This window comes from Leptinotarsa decemlineata, unplaced genomic scaffold, assembly GCF_025532065.1.
Source record: "Leptinotarsa decemlineata unplaced genomic scaffold, Ldec_3_MD MMD2_P_RNA_scaffold_2, whole genome shotgun sequence".
Classification (NCBI taxonomy): Eukaryota; Metazoa; Arthropoda; class Insecta; order Coleoptera; family Chrysomelidae; genus Leptinotarsa; species Leptinotarsa decemlineata.
This window is the reverse complement of record NW_027412529.1, coordinates 10727453-10748994: the sequence shown is the minus strand read 5'-3', so window position 1 is coordinate 10748994 and position 21542 is coordinate 10727453. Positions and strand designations below refer to the sequence as shown.

The 21542-nt window shown below is 33.0% G+C and overlaps 1 protein-coding gene across 8 annotated transcripts in view; it reads left to right on the top strand.

Annotated features, from left to right (window-relative positions):
* zip (myosin heavy chain 10) overlaps window positions 1-21542 on the top strand; it is a 135882-nt gene that overhangs the window by 12689 nt on the left and 101651 nt on the right. For 4 of the 8 annotated variants that reach the window (XM_074183287.1, XM_074183297.1, XM_074183305.1 and 1 more), the window contains exons 1-2: window positions 6031-6324; window positions 9275-9566. In XM_074183287.1, coding sequence (XP_074039388.1) covers window positions 6185-6324; window positions 9275-9566 — 432 coding nt within the window. In that variant the 5' untranslated portion in view covers window positions 6031-6184. Of the gene's footprint in view, window positions 1-5850; window positions 5965-6030; window positions 6325-9274; window positions 9567-21542 lie in introns of those variants that run through there. The other 4 variants (XM_074183289.1, XM_074183290.1, XM_074183283.1 and 1 more) reach the window with 3 other exon arrangements.

Genomic DNA, 21542 nt, shown 5'->3' with positions numbered 1-21542 from the left:
CACGAGAAGTGAGCGCAGAACTGGATGAGGCGATCGGTGGATAAGGCTATTGGAACCATGGAAATGGCCAGCGAGATCACCCCATCTCAATCCATTAGATTATTATCTGTGGGGAATGTTCGAAGAAAAAGTTTACAATTACAAAACACCCGTGCGTTCGAGAGACGAATTGTTAGGAAGGATTTCCCAAACATTTGAAGATTTGAATCCCAATGAAATCAGATCTATCACATCGAAAGCAGTCAACACCCGCATTTTGAAGTGCTTGAAAGTGAATGGCCAGCGATTCAAACATATTTTGAAATATTCCACACGATTGTTTTACTTTTTCATAACTTTTCAGATCAATATTTCCACTTTTTCATTTACCCAATTATATTGAAATTGTTCTTAACTCGCATACATTTCTTGAGGTTCATTAGTAGTAGATTCGGATACCTTTCGTTGAACTTTCTACATTTTCTGCTGATCATTTTATCACTGTCCAAAAATAATGAACAAATTCATAAGAACTTTGTTTGAATAGTTTTGTTCCATCGTTTGAAGGTATTTTAAACTTCTGAAGTGACGAACATGTCAGTATTATCAGGAAAATATCATAATGTTACTGTCAAATACCGAAATAACGAATGGAAATACCATTTTGAAGGTTAACAAATAAATGCTCATGAATCCGAAACTTGACTAGTTAGGAATAGGCATGAAATTCACAGAAAGAAAGCAAATTTCAACAGCTTTCTGAATTTGTAATAATTCACAGGGTGTGAAATAATCAAATTTCAGTCACTTTTTCAAGCAATCGAAAAAACTGTATTTTTTACCACCCTGTATTGAATTAACAGAGATTAAGCTGGAGTGTGGATGCCTCAAAATATCACCTAACTCCAAACCAAATTTCCGTACAATAGTATTCTTTAACTCAAAGATATCAGCATTTTTAGAAGTAATGATTTCTGAAGAAAAAAATTGAAATTTATTTATATTTCGAAAATGGTAACAGGGAAATATCAATAAAAGTTGTCGGGTAATTAGTGTAGAGTCCAAAAATAATATTATATACAGTGTGTTCTATTTGAAAAATAGTTGCTAGTACTTTGCTGTACTTTCTGATGGAAGTGGCAACACTGCATTTTCAAAAATATTTCAGTTGGGCAGAGAATGTCGGGATATGCTCTCCAATGAATTTTAAAATTGATCTGTTTTCTGGTTCACCGGTGCCATCCACCGTGAATCAGCCTGTATTTCATATGTGGGCTTTTTCTTCTAACTGCTTCTAGTAACAATTCAAAAATACATCGTTATGAAGTAGAAATATTTACTCACATTACAAAAATATGAACAAAATCCCACATGAAATAGCCATTGGATAAATGATTTACAAAATAATAGAAGTATTCATGAATTGGGATGAATACAAATTGGATATTTTTTAAATTTACCTTTTGATGATAAATACTCCTCCTTATTAGTTGAAAAATAAAGCTGTTGTTGAATTGAAATTAGGAGAGATTGCTCCATCTTCCTAAAAAAAATGTGGGAATTTTCCAAAGAAAAGAAGGAAGCAATTAATAGTTAATAAGCCATAACCTTTATTTCCAAAAATTTACTTAAAAAAATGTTCTTTGTAATATTTCACGTGAAACAAACTAGGTATACTCATAAAATACAAGTTAGAATTTTGTTTATTTTTTTTTCGAACACGATACTTTGACAAAGTAGAACGCACGATGATGATATGTGGTGATTCATAGTGCAGAAGGTAACTAGCAAAAAACATTGCTGCAATTATTCAAGCGATTGGCAAACAATTTGAATTGAAGGTACCAAATAAGGAAAAAGCCGACATCAACTCTCTTCTTGTGTTATAATAACAGATGTTAAGATTTTATTCGTTAAATACCTATATGGAACATCAGTTTTTAATGAACTGGTCACGTAAAACACCTACAGATTAGCAAATAATCCAATTTGACTGGGCCTATATAATAATATATCGAATTGAGACCAGTTGAACGTATTCATGTTTATATAATAGATTTGTCAATCATTAGATTATCGAAATCATTAAGTTCTTTCAAAGCGATAATGGATTGCAAATACATTTCCATATACAGAAAAATCACTTGCTCTTTATTTGTAGTTGTGAAATACGTATCTCTGCGATTTGCTCAGTATGTTAATATTATTTCAACGTCAACCATTCGCTTATCCAAAAAGAAAAATTCAAGGTAGAAGGTTGAAATATGCAGTGTACATTGTTGAATAAAGTACATAGTCCATATGTATGGACTCCATATATATGGATTTCCTCAAAGCTTTAATAAAAGCATCCATTTTCTGAAAGCGGCCCTTTCAATGTTTGACTTGAAAGTAAATTATTCAACTGCAACAGATTGTTGAGGTGTACGGATATAGGTCCAAGGAAGTGAATGTTCCCTCAGAGATTCCCTAAGGATCCCACTTAGAACCTCTATTATTAAAAAAATTTAGTTTACTAGTTTAGTGATCCAATAATTTTTCTGAAACTCAAATATCACAAAATTCCATTTGTAGAAAATGTATCTGATAGACTTGGAATGCTACTCAGTACTGAACAAATAAAAGTGGTCTTTTCAAATGAAAATACAGTTGGAAAGCGTTTTTTCCTGAAACAAAACACCACAAGAAATACAATCCAATACAGGGCTTTTCATGATGAGGGTTAATTAGCCGTTTCTGACAAACTATTTAACGGATCAACCTGAAAATTACACAGTATGCATAAATCAATATGACCTATACGCCTAAAATATTTCAGACGAAGCGGCGTTGTCGCTTCTACTATAAAGTAGCGGCTTCTTTGATTTTTCAAATGGAACACCCCGTATATAATATCATATTATGATTCATTATCACTTTGTCAACAAATTCATACACTATTTTCCTATACCTATCTATTACCGTTTAGAAGATATAAATTAATTTCGATATTTTTTTTACCAAACATGAACTTTTATAAATGCTGATAATCTTGAACTCTCTTGCACTAAATCGATCAAATTTGAAATGGAGTGGAGTGATACTATGAGGATCTTCACTCCGAGTCATATTTTCATTTGCCTCATACAGGGTCTTCAAAAAATGCAGATCCTTTGATCTCAGGAAAAAATGAGTGGAACTCAATTTTTTCAAATGGAACACCCTGTATATTTCAACATTTTTGAACTCTACATCCAATTTTAGATTAACTTTGTTCAGATAATTCTATTTTGAACCGTTTTCGAGATAAACTGTTTGAAACGGAAACTGACGTGGTTTTCTTACTCGTTTTTTTGAATTCATCACTTATTTTGGACATGCAACATTTTTTTTATACTTAGTAATATTTCTTTTTGATCCAGTTTTTCAACTGTCTCAGATCAGTCAATTCGAAATTGGTATGTACCTACCTTAAAAAAAGTTACAATTTGTATACATTGAGGTATTGGTCTCTAACGTACAACAGTACACATTAATAGTTTTTAATAGTGTGCTTTGGAAAAATAAATAAACATATTATTTAACGTCAGACTTTCGTCCGTGGTTTTGACTGATTGTGATAGCTACCAATTATAATAGAATAATGTCAAGATTAGGTTACAGTAATGAAGATTTCTTGAATTTATTAATAATTTATGGTGAGTGCAATAGAATTGCAAGTAGAACATGCCGAGTATTTCATGAAAGATATCCACAACTTTCGAAGCCGAATAATAATGTGATAAATCGACTACTAAAAAACTGTAGGTTGAATGGAACCTTCCGTCCAAAAATCATTCGTAAGAAGACTAAAGTGGATGATGATGACAATGGTATAACAGTTTTGGGATACTTTCATGCATTTCCAAATGCTTCTCTGCACGAGGCTGAAAGGGAGATAGGTATACTCTACGTGACAATTTGTCGAATTCTTAATAAGCATAAATGGCATCCCTATAAGTTCTATTGTGTCCAACATTTGAAAGAGACTGATATACCTCGTAGAGTGGAATTCTTTGAATGGTTACTTGTCAAGACTCAAGAGGATGAACAATATCTTGACAATATCATATGGCCAAAGGGGTTTTCAAAAAAGATGGCAATTCAATGTATTTTGTGCCATAAAGAATGAGTCAATTTTTTATATCGAGTTTTATGATGAAAATTTGAATGCATCAAAATATGAAGATTTACTGAGGAATGGAATTCAAATGATTTTAAATAATAGACCAGGAAGAGAACGTGTATGGTACCAAATGGATGGTGCTCCACCCCATAATTCTCATTCAGTCAGCGAAGCTTTAACCGAAATCTTCGAAGACACATGAATTGGTAATAATGGATCTTTTCGTTAGCCTCCTAGAACACCAGATGACAATCCATTAGATTATTTCGTGTAGGGTTTCATTAAAAATATGGTTTACTCTACTCCGATAACAACAATGGAAGATATGAAATCGAGAGTTACAACTGCTTTCAATAGTTTGACTCTAGACTTGATCAGAAGCGCTACACATTTCAATCTTTGGAAGAGATGTTTGTTTAAGTAGAGGTGGAGATGTGTTTGAACATATTCTGAAATACACTGACAATTGAATTAACTCATTAATTTATGGGTTTATTATTTTCAGTTCGTGTTTCAGCGTTAATAAAACTATTGTTTGAAGAGAAGTTTCATTCGATGGTTGAGGAGTATTTTAATAATTATCTTTTCATTGTATTATCTGTGTCTAATTGAGAAACATCAAACGAAATCTGTTTTACAAAAATGAGTGATGAACAAGGAAACTATGTCAATTTCCGTTTGAAACAGTTTATCTCGAAAACGGTTCAAAATAGAAATAGTATTATCTGAACAAAGTTAATCTAAAATTGGATGTAGAGCTCAAAAATGTTGAAATATATAGGGTGTTCCGTTTGAAAAAATTGAGTTCCACTCATTTTTTCATGAGATCAAGGTATCTGCATTTTTTGAAGACCCTTTGACCAGGGTCAAAGTGTAGGCTATACACTTTGAAAGTTTTCGGATCTTTTCGTTAATTGGAGAAGTTTGACCATTTCTATAGTAATGATTGTCCCATGTCATTGACCGATACGGAAGTCTGATCGTTACATTCAGAGGTGTCACCACAGAACTAAAGGCATAGTTCTGTGGGTGACACACTGGAAAACTCAGCGGCGTAACAGTATCAGCAGTGGTCAAATTAGTACTTGTGATGCACTGTTTGGAACCATTGGTGTAGTAATGAATCTTACTGGAGTTTAATCCCAACACCAAACCATTATTTATAACGACACGTGTTTCAATCACCATGTGATCATCTTCATTTTCCTCTCGAAGAGGATCACTGATTGAAACACGTGTCGAGGTGTTAAAAATAACGGTTTGGTGTTGGGATTAAACTCCAATAATATGAATTTAGTCAAATTAGTGCTTCGATTTCACACCTTCTCCACAATCTCCTTCACATGGACTAGAATGAACTGGCAAAGTCATGCCTAACAGAAAAAGAAAGAAAGGAAATTAAATTTTGTTTTATTTTTTTTATTTATGATGAAAATCATTGTGTAACACTGATTTTACCTAATTAGAAATTAGGTATATTGAAATTGAAATTCCGATGCGCCTCCTGATTCTACAAGATCTGTTTAGTTTATACATCTTGGTTTTCTAAAAAAAAAAAATATAAGGATTTGCGCCCTGAAATTGAATCGCCATTAACGATACGCCTGTATATTCATAGAATTAATGTCAAATGACTCCAACGTCATTACAAACTTTGTCAAAATAAGTTGACGTCCGTCAAAGCCAGAAGAGTTAGAAACAATATCTCGAAAAATTGAAATGTTGTGTTTTGTCAACATGATGAACAGAATTATTTTTCATACGTTATTTATGAGTGATTTATAATTGCATTCTTACCTATTATGAGAACACTATTTTGATCAAAGATGCGACTTTGCCAGGTAAATTTAATTGTTTATCCTTTTACCCTTGTATATATTTTCTTTCTCAAAAACTTATTTTTTCAGCTGGTGAAAAGATGTAGTTTCAAAACGTACATAAAATACTCGTCCAATTTGCTAAACTCTTTACCGAATACTTACTAACTAATATGTTCACTAGAGCAATATGATCAGAGTTGCCTAGCGACTTAATATCTGTGTACTATGTTGCTTTTTCGGTATGGGGGATGACATTTCATCTGGCAGTGTTTCAAAAACTGTTGAAATTTTCGAAAAAAAGACTAAAAGAAAACAAAAATCAGTAAACCAGCAAGCAAGAAAAGTGAAAAATGAAACTCATTTCAAGCAAATCCTAGTAAAGTAAGTTATTTGAAGTTCACGTACACTGAAAAATTTATGAAAAATACAATAGTCATTTTTCGAAATGTTGAAGGAGAAGTCAAGAAATTGTAAACAGAATTAATAATCAGTGACAGCTAATATACCAGAATTTGAATTTGTTATTTTGTTATTATATTATTCTTTGTTTGAAATGCTCAATATTACGAAAAAAATGTTAAAAAAGTTTACTGTTTTGTAATTGTCATATTTCAAATTTCTCAACGTTTCGCAGAAATGACTGATTAATATCTTCCGGAGATAAATACATTTTTTCGTAAACTAGTTGTCGCCCCCCTACGAACGACAACTCTCAGATATAGAAACTTGTGAGCTGAAGATTAACGGGGTCTTACCTTTTACATTCGATTCTCAGAACGGGTTGGACGATATGAAGTGAAAACCGATCGTCCGGCTTCGCGGCTTCAACCACTGTTTCACACAACGGTCGATTGGGTGAGTGGGGACTCGCCCTAATCCAATCGGCTACCGTCCTACCAAAGACTATATTTCTACCTACTCCTAAAGATACCAACCCGCTATATATTTTTGTACTCCTGATGATACCAACTTGCATGCCGGTGAAACGTTGAGAAACACACTGAAAATGACAGTCGACAATTTTGAAATACGACACATTCAATAGAACCTGACCGCGAAAGCTTCACTCAGTGTAGGTCTATTTTTTATATTAATTCTGGTCTAACTTCTGAACCCTTGATATATATACTCACGTAATTCTATTCTTTATTCAAAGCATTTCGCATGATAAATTCAAACGAAATAAATATGCCTAACTTTTCAGTTACAAATCCATAACTACAAATGTTTTCAAAAGGCTGACTACATTAAAATCTAAACTCAATTCATCACCAAAAAGGTATAATGTGAGCTTCATGCAAAACACTCGGATTCATTAGAGAAATTTCTTTTGGTTTTCATAAAGGGTGAATTATTCTTCATTTCTTAGATTTTATAACTCATTTCTTGTCTTTGACGAATTTTTCGTATGCTTTTTTTCAAATTGTACCTCAGTAACTATTCAAGTTTTGAGAATATTGTTTTTATGATATTGATGACAATTATCCCTGAAATGTATTTCTGTTCAATATTTTTTGAAAAGCCTATGAAAAGATATGAATCGATTTAAAACAATTCAGAAAATACTTGGATTTCCTAAACAGAGAAATCAATGACATATGGGACAATAGGATTTTATCCATTCATATTTCTTTGGAGATAAAAAGTGTCCTACGCATGTTCAACGGGAAAATAATTGTTACATGGTTTGGAATAACTTTGACCCTTGACATTTTCTGATTTAACCTCACTATACTATAATTCCAAAAAAATAGGCACAACATTCTCAGTAATGATTGACGTTTTTGCCTTAATCTGTCTCTTGCAGTGGCGTACTAAACAGACGAGGAAAAATGATGATAAATATATATAGAATCACAACCTTGACAACAATGTTTTCATTTCAATGCAATAATATTTCTAAGAATTTAGTGCCTACTATTATGGAATTGTAATATATAAATTTTACTATGAGGATTTTTCTCCGCATACAGGAAAAATCCATATAGGTATGTTCAATATTAAATTGACAGAAATAGATGAACTTTTTACAAATACTGACTAAACTAAAATGCAACCAAGCAAAGTTTTGTCTGATTGAAATATAAATTGTCAATAACTTCACAAAATTTGAGAAAAAACTCCCAAACCCAAGAAAATCTTGTATTTCTTTTTCGAAATAGATAAATAACATTTTATAGCTAATATACACGTTGAAAGGTCGGCTGATCTCTTCATTTTTGATGACTAATATTGAGCCGTTACGTCACTATCGGTGTTGAAAACAATTTGAAGGTCACCATGATGTTCCAGATGTTCCAGTCCAGGGATGAAATTAAGTTTATATAATGAATGAAAGTTTTTTTTAATAATGAAATCAAAGCCACAGAAACTCAAAGTATAAATAAGGTTTTGAATTTGGTTTCTATAGAAAACGTTTAATGTTTTAATATGAACACAAAGAAAATGCACGAGAACTTGTATGTGAGTCAGACTGAAGTGTGTAGGTAAACAACGGATTGAACATGAAAATAGAAAAAGAGCAATCCTTTCGATGTGCATTACCGTGGAGTTTACTGGTATACATGTCAAATACGAAGTAATTTTTAAATTCTGCCTAATAATAATATTCGAACATTGGAAACGTTAAGGGGGACCAAAAAAGTGACCAGACATTATTTCATTCAACGTATACCCAAACTCATTTCAGATTGTGTATTATGACGGGTAATGAAACGAAATAAGGTGTATAGCCATTTGAAAATAGTTGAGTTGGCATGTTGGCAATATCTGAATAACAGATTGGAGGTGCATATATTTGAATATTCAAATTTGTTATAGCGGTCATTCAATATTTAATCCCAATTCAAAACTTGCGTTTTCCTACAGTTGTGGTATGTCAATTATTCTTAACGATTACATAAACTCGAAACATTGTGATATAATATAAACTGAATGTATGTTTATCTCTACATGACCGGTTTTCATACGACGAGCTCGGGTGAAATCGGCTAGTTTGAATGGATATGTGGGATTTTGTTCATTTTATATTGGTAACTCTGCAAGACAATTCCTTTTATTCTCTTCACTTCACAACAGAACTTCTAAGAAACGACAGCGAATACAGTGAAGACTGTTGAGAAGTATACTACCGTGCTTCGCCCACAACAGAAAAACTGTCAAAGTGCATTTTTTTTACGAAACTGCATCGTTAGATGTGATTTTTTTCGGCTATCGGTTTTTTTGTGCGTGAGTGGCGTTTTTTATTCATCACATTGTTTAAGTAAACCATGGCCGACCCCGATGCGAAAGATCGTTTCGATCCAGAACTGAAATATTTGTATGTGGACAGGAATAATTACAACGATCCGGCCACCCAAGCGGAATGGACGCAGAAGAGACTGGTGTGGGTGCCCCACGAAGCACAGGGCTTCGTTGCCGCAAGCATAAAGGGCGAACGAGGAGATGAAGTCGAGGTCGAAATTCAAGAGACCGGTAAAAGAACGACCGTACCGAAGGATGATATCCAAAAGATGAATCCTCCGAAATTCGACAAGGTTGAGGACATGGCCGAGCTAACCTGTTTAAATGAGGCTTGTGTGCTGCACAATCTCAAAGACAGGTACTACTCAGGACTCATTTATGTAAGTGTTATTTCCATTATATACATTCATGTAGTGAGTTCAAAAAAACAACAAAACAACTCCGGATATGAAAATATTAATGCTTTCCTTGGCTTTCTACTTTTCCTTTAGTACCTATATGAAAATTTGAAACTTGTAGAGAAAGGAATACAAAATCAAGGAGTATCAATGAAAGCTCCTTAGAAAAAATGTGTAGACCTCTTTCTTTCATAAACAAACAAGAAGAAACAACTTATTGTTTCTTGAAGACATCAAATTACACAGAAATAACCTTTTCACACAACTAACCCATCATACTGACAATTCAAATGTATATGTGTATATGACATTTGCTTGACAGAAACAATCTAGTTATTTTAAACCTAGATATAGGATCCAAAACAAATACTAGGCATAGGAAATAAACATATTGTTGAAACCTTTTTAAGGTTAATATTTTTGAGAGCCTGTTTATACCTCCAATGAAACAAAGACATTTTTTTTTTATTCGAAGTCTGCATTGTAAAAATTTGTATTCATCATGAAAAAAGAAAAATTAATTTATATCAATGAGAACTGCTACAGTTCTTTCGAAATGTCTCCTATATTGAAATCTTTTGGTTCACTGTATTTTTATCATTTGAGGTGTCATTCAACTAAAGAAGTGAGGTATAATGTTTACCATGATTAGGTTAAAATCTTCATTTTGAATGATAAGCCAATATGGGATTCTGCCTTGTGACTAATGTATTTTGTTTTTATTTTTGATAAGGTTCTGTCATTGAAGTTTTTATAAATTGCTAGTTATTCACATGATGTTACAAATCTTCCTTAATAAACTAGTTGCAAATATTGCAACTAGAATTGGGAAATATAGAACTTTTGATTCTCTTTTCAATAGAGGAATTTTTGAACTTGTTTTCACTTTCCATTCCTTGAAGAGTAATAACCTTCAGAAGTAGTCACTTTTGTGACATTCATGTGACAACTGTAACCTGGTTCTTTTGGGAGAGAGGTTAAGTTTGACTAAGAAGTTGGTGTAGTGACTCATATCTGCAGAATTTTCTTGTAATCCAGATGACCTACTTCACAGACTGATAGTAAATAAACTTTAAACTGTTCAAATTATTATAAATACAAAAATATAGAAGCCAAGTATCAGTACGTAACGTTTTCAATATTTTCAAACTTGAAATAAGCCTCTTAACCTCAAAGGAAAAGCCAAAATACAAATCTTGCAATTTTTCGCAGTGAACTTACTTATTTAGTCCAAAGAAAAACTATCCATATGGGCAAACATCCTAACTCAAAGTTAACTAAATTGAATAAAAATATTGACTATGTGTATGATTTTCTGGCAAATTCAAAGTATACTCATGAAATTTTCTAAAACAAGAGCGCAATTGTCCCAAAACTATCAGTGTAATGCATCTAATGTATGATTTTTTCTGTCATTAATTGTCATTCCAGAAGACTGCTGAAGTTAGGTGCATTTATGAAAATATTGAGTTGAAAAAGTTTCTATTCACATTAGCATACTTAACTAACTAATAAACAAAGTGTATTTTATAACCTTACTTAGAGATGAGTTTCCAATATCACAGGAAATCATAATTTTTTTTAAATGATATTCTAGAGAATTGCATTCTGGAATTATATAGTTAGAAAAAATATTTATATGATTCTGAGCTATGAATTGACAAGTAAATTCATTATTATGTTTGACACAAACAAAATAATTTTGTACAGAAATTCACGTTTCCCCTAATGAATAAATAAATTCAATATAATTGTCCAAAAAGATTGTCATGTGAAGTCACTGGTTATATAAATTATAACAGGACAAAAATGACAGGACTGAAAACCGTTTGAAATGTAAAAAAAAACTTTCACCAAGCCTTTCGAGGGTATTTTGTGTTTTATTCTTGGATTGTTTTACACTACCATATCACCAAACAAATACAGCTTTAAGGCCAGTTAATTTGTGAGCAAATTTATGCAAAACGACACCTGTATCACCTGTTATTGTGTTTGCATAACTTTATATTTATTTATGTATAGAGTCCTAAAAATTTGACTATTACCAACCTGTTTTCTTGAAAACCATTTGGCTAGTAAAAAAAAGCTATTCAATAAGAGAACTCCGGGAAAATTTTCAAGAAGGGTGATAACATTTCCTAGTAAGACGCCATCTATTGGATCGACATAATACTCAATCCACAAATTTCAAAGATGAATGGGTCACCTCAAAGCGTTCAGTTGCAAATATAACTAGATGGAGTCAGAACCCAGGAAATGGAGCTCAAAAAAGAGTCCGCTGAAAACTATAGCATGTCGAAACAACACTTTCTGGATTGTAAGGGGATTGTCGTTTTCTGTTTCGATCTCAATTGTTCTCTGAAGAATATTTGTAATTAAGGTTCCACATCCCAAATATTGTAATCCACAAAATGCCTTCACTAAAAAATTGATTGATTGAATTATCTCTAACAACTAGTGTTCCTGATGAATTTTGTTGAAACCTTCTATTTATTTTATATTTATTTCAAATTTAACTTTTGAATTTTTGTTTCTATTTACTTCTATCACTAGTTGGGTTGAGGTGTAATGGAAATAAGTAATTATTCTAGATTTCTGCCTGTTCATGATTTGTTTTTCCCACAGACATCATTATTAGAATTACATCTTTATGAGAGAATTAAATTGTTACCAAAATTAAATTTGAAGCCAATTATTCACCTGGCAATATCTGTTATAATAATATGGTTAATAATCTCTGTAATGATAGGACTTTCAAATACCTACTTTTTTTACCCAATTTGTGTGGCATCATTTTTTAAAGTATTTTTTCTACACCCGTACTCTAACAATACACTTATATGACCATAATACGTTTCATAATGATATCCATTATGATACAGATTTTTCATAACGATACAGATTATCAACCAATAGAAACCCATAATTTTTCAATCAAGAATCCTGTTCCTTTGTTTGTCCTAGATTCTAACCTAAGTAACTAATTGCTTTATTTGTCAAAATCAGTTTTCATATTACCTACCTATTTATCAAAATGTCTGAAAACAGCGATATAGAAGGAATACCATCGACACCAATATTTTTAAAAGATCAGATTAATTACAGTTGTTATATTCAATATAAATATAATTAGAATCTTTATAGTTTTCATATATCCATGATAATACCATTAAGTTTGTGTTTTTTTTTTAAATATGAGTTAATTACTGTAAATGTGTTCAATACAAATATAATATTTATAGTTTTACATTATTTATGGGGTTTAGAAAAAATAGCGTATGCAACTCTCATGTAATGGTTATTAATACACTCGCATAAACCATACAAAACTTGCCTTCGGCTCGTTTCGTATCCCGGTTAATGCTCGTGTCTTAATAACCATCATTACATGATCGTTGCATAATATACTATTATAGTGTCAAGGAAGTTTCCCTTGAAAGGGTTGTGCCTAGTTGACTTTTTCTTCTTACTGAACAGTAATATTGTATGGAGGTCAATAGTATTTATTGTCATTTTAGGTAGCACAGAGAAGGAACATTTTCTTCTAATTTAACCCCTCATTATCATTGATTTATTTCAATTATCTGTTCAAGGAGCTTCAGTTTTTGAAATTTTAATAAGAAATTGGTTACAACTTGAGTCACAAGACCTGGTTCACCATTGTAAACTGAACTGAACTTGGCTTTAAGAATTTAACCTAGTTTAACCTAGGTTTTAAGTGCATCACGATACATAGTCTTCTTTTACGAAAGTGATAATTTTAAGTAAATGTAGCTACTTTGTTGTATCTCTTTTTCTGTAGGTAACGTGAGGTTAGGTCAGCTCACATTAAAACAGAGTGTAACTAACATCGATTACGATATACAATTTACTTGGGTTAGGATAGGTCCAAAGTGTGTGGGTCTATTCGATCCTACACCGCAACCCGCAAGGGTTTATTGTGGCGCACACCTATTCACACTTGATCAGATAAACCCAGCTTCTCAACGAAGCCGATTAGTTTGTATGGTGAGTAGTCTTTCAGGTCAGATGGTAAGAGTATGGCTCTGCCGAACTCTGAAAACCTGATTCGGTCCCCAGCGGGGCAGGCACAAAGTATGTGCTCTGGTTTTTTATCCTTTTCCAAACAGATGCCATTTTTCAGTAACTTATTTTTTCAAATAGTTACAGACATGAATAGATGTCACATAACCCCTAGCGTGAATTTTAATAGATAATGTCGTTAGGGCGGCCTGATATATTATTGAGTTTTATCAAAAAGCTTCAAAACAATACAAAAATACCTTCATGGATATCTAGTTTTCTTCAACAATTCAGCTTCAATAAATTAGCAGAGAAACAAGTGAAAAGGTGGACAACTTATCTTATGATACGAGAGTGAGACAGATGAGAAATTTGATTTGGTCAAACCATGTATTTTCTTTTCTTGGAAACTTGTCGCTAAACGTCCTACTGCTTGTGGTTTTTTGATGAATCATCAACAAGGATATCCTTCCTGGCAAAGAACGTCGTCTTGAGGTTTAGTGGCCGTTCTTATCTGTGTTGGGAATAATCTTACTTTATGAGGTATTTTATCTCAAGTACTGAAATTGAGAATGAAAAATGTAGAAAGATATTACAATGTGACTACCTTTTTACTGTATATCCAATTTTCAGAGCAATAGTTTGCAAAAAAGTCAAAATTTTGTTATTCAATGTTTGTCCGACCTTACTGTTTCATGTGGTTCATCAAATTTTCAAGTTGACTGTTTTCAAAAATATTATTTTGCCGCAAAACGCAATTTTTAGTGAAAATGTAAATACAGTCGAGATACATGACGTCACTTGCTCACAAATATATGTCGTAGGCTACGTTTCTCACAGACAAAGTATTACACGAAGTTCCTGTTTGAATATTTCCTGGAACTGTTGAGATTTAATTTTCATACTGACAATGATGATTTAAGTTATTTGAGGTTGATTTCCAATTAATATAGATGGATGATATGATATGAAAAAATTGTGATAAGAAATGAAAACAGATTTATTTATGTAGTGAATACAGTAATTTTTCAGAAACTAATAAAAACTACCATTTCCCAAACGATATTATAGTCTAACTTCTTGAATTGAAGAAAAAATTCTCAATATGTCTGTATCGAAAATGCCAGAAAACTATTTTAAATTTGTCTTGTACTTCAATTTCAAAACGGCCTTTTTATTTCGTAATCACAATAAGAAGTGGTTACTATTTATTAGGTGAATATTTCACCCTGTAGATAGAGTATCATAAAGTTATAAAAAAGTGAAAGTTGGGTAAAATCAGTTCATTATTTAAAGCAAATAGTTTTAGGTGGGATCCGGATACTGTGTTAAAATTTTAACGGGGTCCAGAAAAAAAAACGAATGTAAAAAGGAAGGATATCAACAAGTTAATACAATTGCAATACAATGCAATGCAAAATGAAAAGAAAAATAATTAATATATGCATAGAGCCGATTAAGCAAATAAGCATATGTCTATTTTGTTTTTGAAACTGTTCACTGAGTCGGAATTCATAACATATTTGGGTAAGTTATTCCATGTTTCGAAAATACGATTCACCAAAAAATATTGTCTCTGCCTCGTTGCGAATTTTTCCTTTTTTAATTTGAGTGTGTGACCACATAACCGCGAATCATTGTTGAAAACAAAAAGTTCTTTCTGATTGGCATAGTTATACTTAGCTAGTCGACGTTGGTCAAAAGCTAGCAGTTGGGCCGTCCTCAGTCTTTCGGGATAGGGATAGGTTCTGTGCAATACAATGAAGGTTAAAGTCCTGCGGTACTCCAGATTTGTCTTTTAAAGATGTAGACATTTTGCTTCCAGTTTCAACAAATTGTGCATAGATATGAGAAGATCATAAGTACGAGCTGTGTCACCAAGTATAAAAAAGAAATGAAGTAGTTTGTGGTGCATTATCCAAGTAAACTAAAGATTTCGATTCCTGAAATCTTCCGTCGTTCGCCAAGTGGTTGGTTATGTTGATAGTTGATACGAATCGAGCCATATAGAATGTCCCATTCCCATTCGACTACGACGTTCGTTCGGTATCAGTGGCGGTCTTAACCATTTCGAGGCTCCAGCCGGTAGATCTTTTTGATACCCCTGTCTATAACGAAATATATGTAAATTAAAAAAAAAGTATTTCTGACGAGTGACAAGAAATAATGACAAAACATTATATGAAAAATTATATATGATAAATTTTTATTTATAAAGACAGCAAATTTTTAGAAGGATTTTAAAATGACACGTAAGAATTTTGAAATGACATTGTCTACTTTTCTGCAGGCTAAAATATTTAATTACGCCACCTCAATCAGACGAATGAGCTACGTTATTTTCAATTGAGAGAACCGATCTTACGTCATCGAATTTTTCCAACGTGTTTTAATAATTTCTTTTTTCAAAGTTCAAAAAACTTCTTTCTGCAGACCTAACTGTCATAGGTCAACAATTCTCAGGACTACTCCAGTGGTGGGGTACACTTGGTGATTAGACTTTTTACTATTATATAATTTAGCTCCGAGATAGTATCGTCGATGTCAGTATGCTCTTTTGTATCTTATTCAGTCTGTCCATTGTAGTTATTGCCGTGGCTCCTCAGCCAATAGATCCATCCATATATTGAGATTCAGCCAGTGCATGACAATTTTGAGAAACTTCAAATTGATCAGATATGCGAAATTTTTGGATTTGTGGATCATATATCTGACAGTTTCAATGACGTAATCAGCCTATTCATTTCTTATATGACAATCTATAAATATTCCTTATTTAAATTTTTAGCCAGCATTTTTTGGGTATTTTTTCATTTCTCCACATGTTGGTAAATTAGACATGTATGCCATAAATGGCATAAACGGGTTTTTTGTTAATGAAGGGCTAACAGCCTTTATTACGCAAAAAACTGAAATTACAATGAAATAAAATACAAGCAACAACCAAAAAATTAAAAAAAAAATGAGATCTGACTATTTGTAGGTTTCGAGTGTTTTCACCTATCCCTTCTTCCCTCTCTCCGCTTCATCGGTTTTAGCGGGAGCTGACCGTTTGGCGGGAGTTGGTCGTGTTCCGCTTGATTAGAGGTTTACATATGTTACGTATCTCTACGCTAACTTGGCTAAATGCGTTGTTGGACAACATATATGCGGCTTCTTTGAAATTTCTTTTAAACCAGTGGTCCTCCTTGTGGATGATTTCAGCTTAATTCCACTTGATGTTATGTTGATGAGTCCAAACATGTTCTGGTATTCCTGATTTGTTGGTTTCTCCTCGCTGTGTGTTTCTTGTGCTCGGCAATGCGAACTTTCAATGGCCTCTTAGTTTCACCGATGTATTATTGTCTGCACTCGCAGGGTATCCGGTAAATGCAATTCTTGGAATCACAGTTGACGTTTGGTGGCCTGGTTTTCATGAGGTTGCTACGGATACTATTTCCGAATCAGAAACATGTTCTAATGTTATATTTGGACCCAATCCTTCTTATATCCTTTCCGACAATTCTCTGTTGTAGGGAAGTACAAGTACTGGTTGTGGCGGCTTCTCTTCCTTGTAGAGCTCTTGCTGTCTTCAAGCTAAAGTCTGTTCCACCATCACTTTGGAGTAACCATTCCGTTGAAGGTCATTTTTGACGATGCCTAGTTCCTTTTCGAGACCTTCCTTTGTATTATAGAGCCCGACAGAACGGTCTAGTAGAGTCTTGATGATTCCTGTCTTAGTCGATTGATGGTGGTTGAATTCCTGGTTCAGATAATGTCCTGTGTGATTGGGTTTTCGATTTACAGATGTTTCCCATTTAGTGTCGGTCCTCTTCACCAATACGTCTAAGAATGGCAATTCGTTGTGGACTTACATCTCCATTGTGAAATAATGGAAGAACTTACGTTGTTGATGTGCTTCAGGAAGGTGTCTAGTTTTGCATTCCCATGGTTCCATATAATGAAGGTGTCGTCCACGTATCTCAACCATACTCGGGGCTTCTTGTGGGATTCTTTGTCAACCACCTACAAACAAAGGGCTAACAGATTATAATTGAAAAATGTCCTGTCAAAATCTCCCGTATTTCTCAGCGGATTCCAACTTGAATCTTTTTAGAACACGATAGCATCGTTGGCAAAGCTTATAACTTCTCCTTTAGTTCAGTTGAGGAATATATTAAACAATATTGGGACCAATACTTTTCCTTGTGGTACCCCAGTGCCGATTATTCTCAAGTTAATAATAATGTGGTCCATCTCAACACCTTGTTCTCTATTTTCTTGATAACTTTCCAATGACTTGTAAGAAAACCCACCTTCTTTAGTGACAGAAGTAGCATCTTATGTTCTACCGTGTCGTCTGTTTTCGCGAGGCCAATAAAAATACTGGCTGCTCTCCATCGACATCATCCTGCATCATTTTTATTGACCTTGCATTTGCGTCAGATGGAATCCATATTGTTTCTCAAAAAATGTTATTGTTATTTAGAAATAAAGTTTTTTTTTTTCGAAAATTGCACGACTAGAAATACGTGAAATGGTGGGGTATTTTGTCATATCTGATACATCCCCATTGTTTTTTATATGGAATATCTGGAAATGTATTGTCTCTAACAGATTTATTTATATTATTGGTAAATGTGGACGCTATTTCATGACATATTTCTTGTATACCATCTATTCTAGGTGATTAATGATCGTTTCAATAACTTCTTCATCCGTGATTGAGAGAAATTTCGATTCAATTTTTTATTTTCATACATATCACTCGAAATACTTGTTAATTTTTGTTGTCATTTCTTCTCCAATTTCAGAAAAATATTTGCAAAAAGCATCGGTTATGTTTTCCTAATTAATAATTTCGTCGTCAGGTGTCTTGTATCCTTGATACAGTCTATCAGCATTGTTTTTATATAACAAATAAAATGACGAATGAAATGAACTTTAAAATATTAATTTTGTACCACTATTGCCACTAGGCGAGGCCTCTTCAAAAGCGATTCCCTGGGCGGTCGCTCTTCTCGCAACCCCCTAAGGCCGCCACTGTTTAGTCTCGTGGAATGCGGGCCCGTAACGAGTGCCGACTCTCGCTCAGGGTCATTGCCACACCCCGCCCCCGCGTCACCAGTTCTGGCGACGGGTCCATTCGTCGCCAAACTTTCTGCACTTTCGATCAAAGAAAAATAAAATGGGAACGAGTCTTTGTTTTTAGATATTTACATACACAGTGCCCGCCAAACGCGTTCGCTCCCTAGGGAAGAATTTTTTATTATTTATTTGTCAAAAAATTATAATGTTCGTGTAGTGTGTAGTCGAAACAACAACATCTCTTGGCGGAACTCCTCACAAACGCCTCCGATTTCGAAGATTTTTTTTTCGAATATTTCTCTTTCTGTATTTATTGAAATCGGAAACCTTTTATAATTATTTATATTGTTTATTTTTAAACAATATGTATGCGATTTATAAAAAAAACAGTTTTGCGTGGCTTTTTCTAAAAAGTTATCCGTATGTCACTTGATATTATAACAGTTCATCAGTTTGATAATTATAGCACCAACGTTAAAGTTGTTTTTGATGGATATAAAATGAATTAACACAAGAGAAATCGTAGATATATGTTATACTAAAATCATTCAATTGCTGATCATCTCAAGATAACAAAACTGAATACTGTATTGAGGAGATATACATACATAAAAGAAAATGAATACTTCGAAATGAAATTTCATAACATTCGTTTCTCCCAACCTACACAGAAGGTTCTGATAAATGTCTGTCGGAAAACAACTACTTCCCCAGCTAATACCATGCTGGATATTGAATTATATAATAATAATATTAATATTTATTTGTAGTTCCATATAAATACAATAAATATTCAATCTATAAAAATGATAAAACAAATAAGGCTAGAAACAAGATGTACCGGAAGGGTACTGTTGATCTTAGTTCTAGCCTTGAAGAAAAGAAAACTAAACAAGAGAAAAAACAAAGAAAAAAGAAGAGAAAAAAAAAGAGGAAGGAGAGAGAGGGAAGAGCAGGAAGAGAAAACATGTTAAATTTATTACTGAACATATTTCAGAAGTATAAAATCTATGAAATCAATGGCTTTCTGATTGAGCAGCGATGAGATATTTTTTGTAACAGCGCTTAAATGAAGAAACTTTACTAACTTTATATTTTTGTGGAATATTATTATACAAACTATATATATTATAACTGAAGGATCGTCGATATAGAGTGGTTCATTGGGGCGGAGGAGAAAGTAACCCTTTAAACCTCAATTTTAGAGTGTGTGCATCGCTACGAAATCTTATTTTGTTATACAAATATGGTGGACATTTGTTAATCAATATTTTATGAAAGAGGGTAGCCGAGTGTAAAACCAATTGGTTTCTTTAAGTTTATATGAAATTCTGTCATATTTTCTAATACCATATATAAATATATATATTCTTAAAATATCTTTTTTATCCGGGCATGAACTATACACAACATCACAATATGCAAAATGACTCAACACAAGCGCACTTGTTAATTTTATTTTCAAACTCATTGATAATAAATGACGATGAGGATAAAGCATTTTCAAACTCATATAACTTCTTTGAACACATGTTTTGTAAACATGTGACATGTTTTGTAAACCTTAAATTCACGTCCATTTCGATACCTAAATTTTTTGCCACGTTCGTGGGGCATATTACTGTATCACCAATAACAATATAAATATGTCTTTCCACCAAGCTACGATTAGTACCAAAAACAAGCAGATTAGTTTTGTTTGAATTAATTTTGAGGTTATGATCTTCAGATGCTGAAATAAGACGAGCTAGATCTTCATTCAATTTATGATTAGCAGTAGCAACGTCATTAGGGTTAAATGATAGATATAGTTGAGTGTCATCCGCATACATATGTGAATTACAATGTCTTAAAACAGAAACTAGATCACAAGTGTATATGCAAAATAATAAGGGTCCAAGTATAGATCCCTGAGGCACTCCAAATTTAATAAATTCACTGCTTGATTTTCCCTTCGAAGTTTCTACAAACTGTGAACGATCTGTAACATAGCTTTTAATTAAATTTAAAGCAGGTTCAGAGAACCCGATGAAGTTCAAAATTGCAAATAAAATTGGATAACTAATAGTATCAAAAGCTTTGTAGAAGTCTATAAATATAAAAGCAGTCGTGTTACCTTTGTCTGCAGCTTCGAAAATATCATCAGTTATTTTCAAGAGAGCAGTTGTACAGCTGTGTTCTTTACGAAATCCCGACTGGTTGACTGGTAAAATATTAAAGGAATTTAAAAAGCATTTGATTTGAAAACTCATTATTTTTTCCAATACTTTTGAACAAGTAGGTAGCAGACTAATGGGGCGCAGATCGTTAAGAGTATTTGTATTAGATATTTTAGGAAGAGCCAGTATTTTAGAAATCTTCCACATTTCAGGAAATATATTATTTTGCAAACATGAATTTATTATATTAGTGAGATATGGTACCAGCTGACCAGCTGACTGGCCGTAGTCAGCTGGTCTGTGTGAATGGAATTAACTCTGTAAGTAACTGTATAGTAAGAGGGGTACCTCAAGGCTCTGTTTTAGGACCTCTTTTATTTTTGGTTTTTATTAACGATCTTCCGAAATTTTGTTCGAAAGCTTCCATTATTATAATTTTTGCGGATGACACTAATATCTTGGTATCTGCGGAAACTATGTCCGAAGTAATTGTCAAAGCTAATGAAGTAACTGATCAAATTGAGGAGTGGTGTTCTACAAATGGTCTGCTGCTAAATTCTGCCAAATCTCAAATGCTCAACTTTGTTACTAAAAATATAACTATTGATAAAAGCTATTTGGTAAGATTAAATAATGAAACTTTACATCAAGTTAATTGTACTAAATTCTTGGGTGTTGATATTGATAATAAACTTACCTGGAGTTTCCA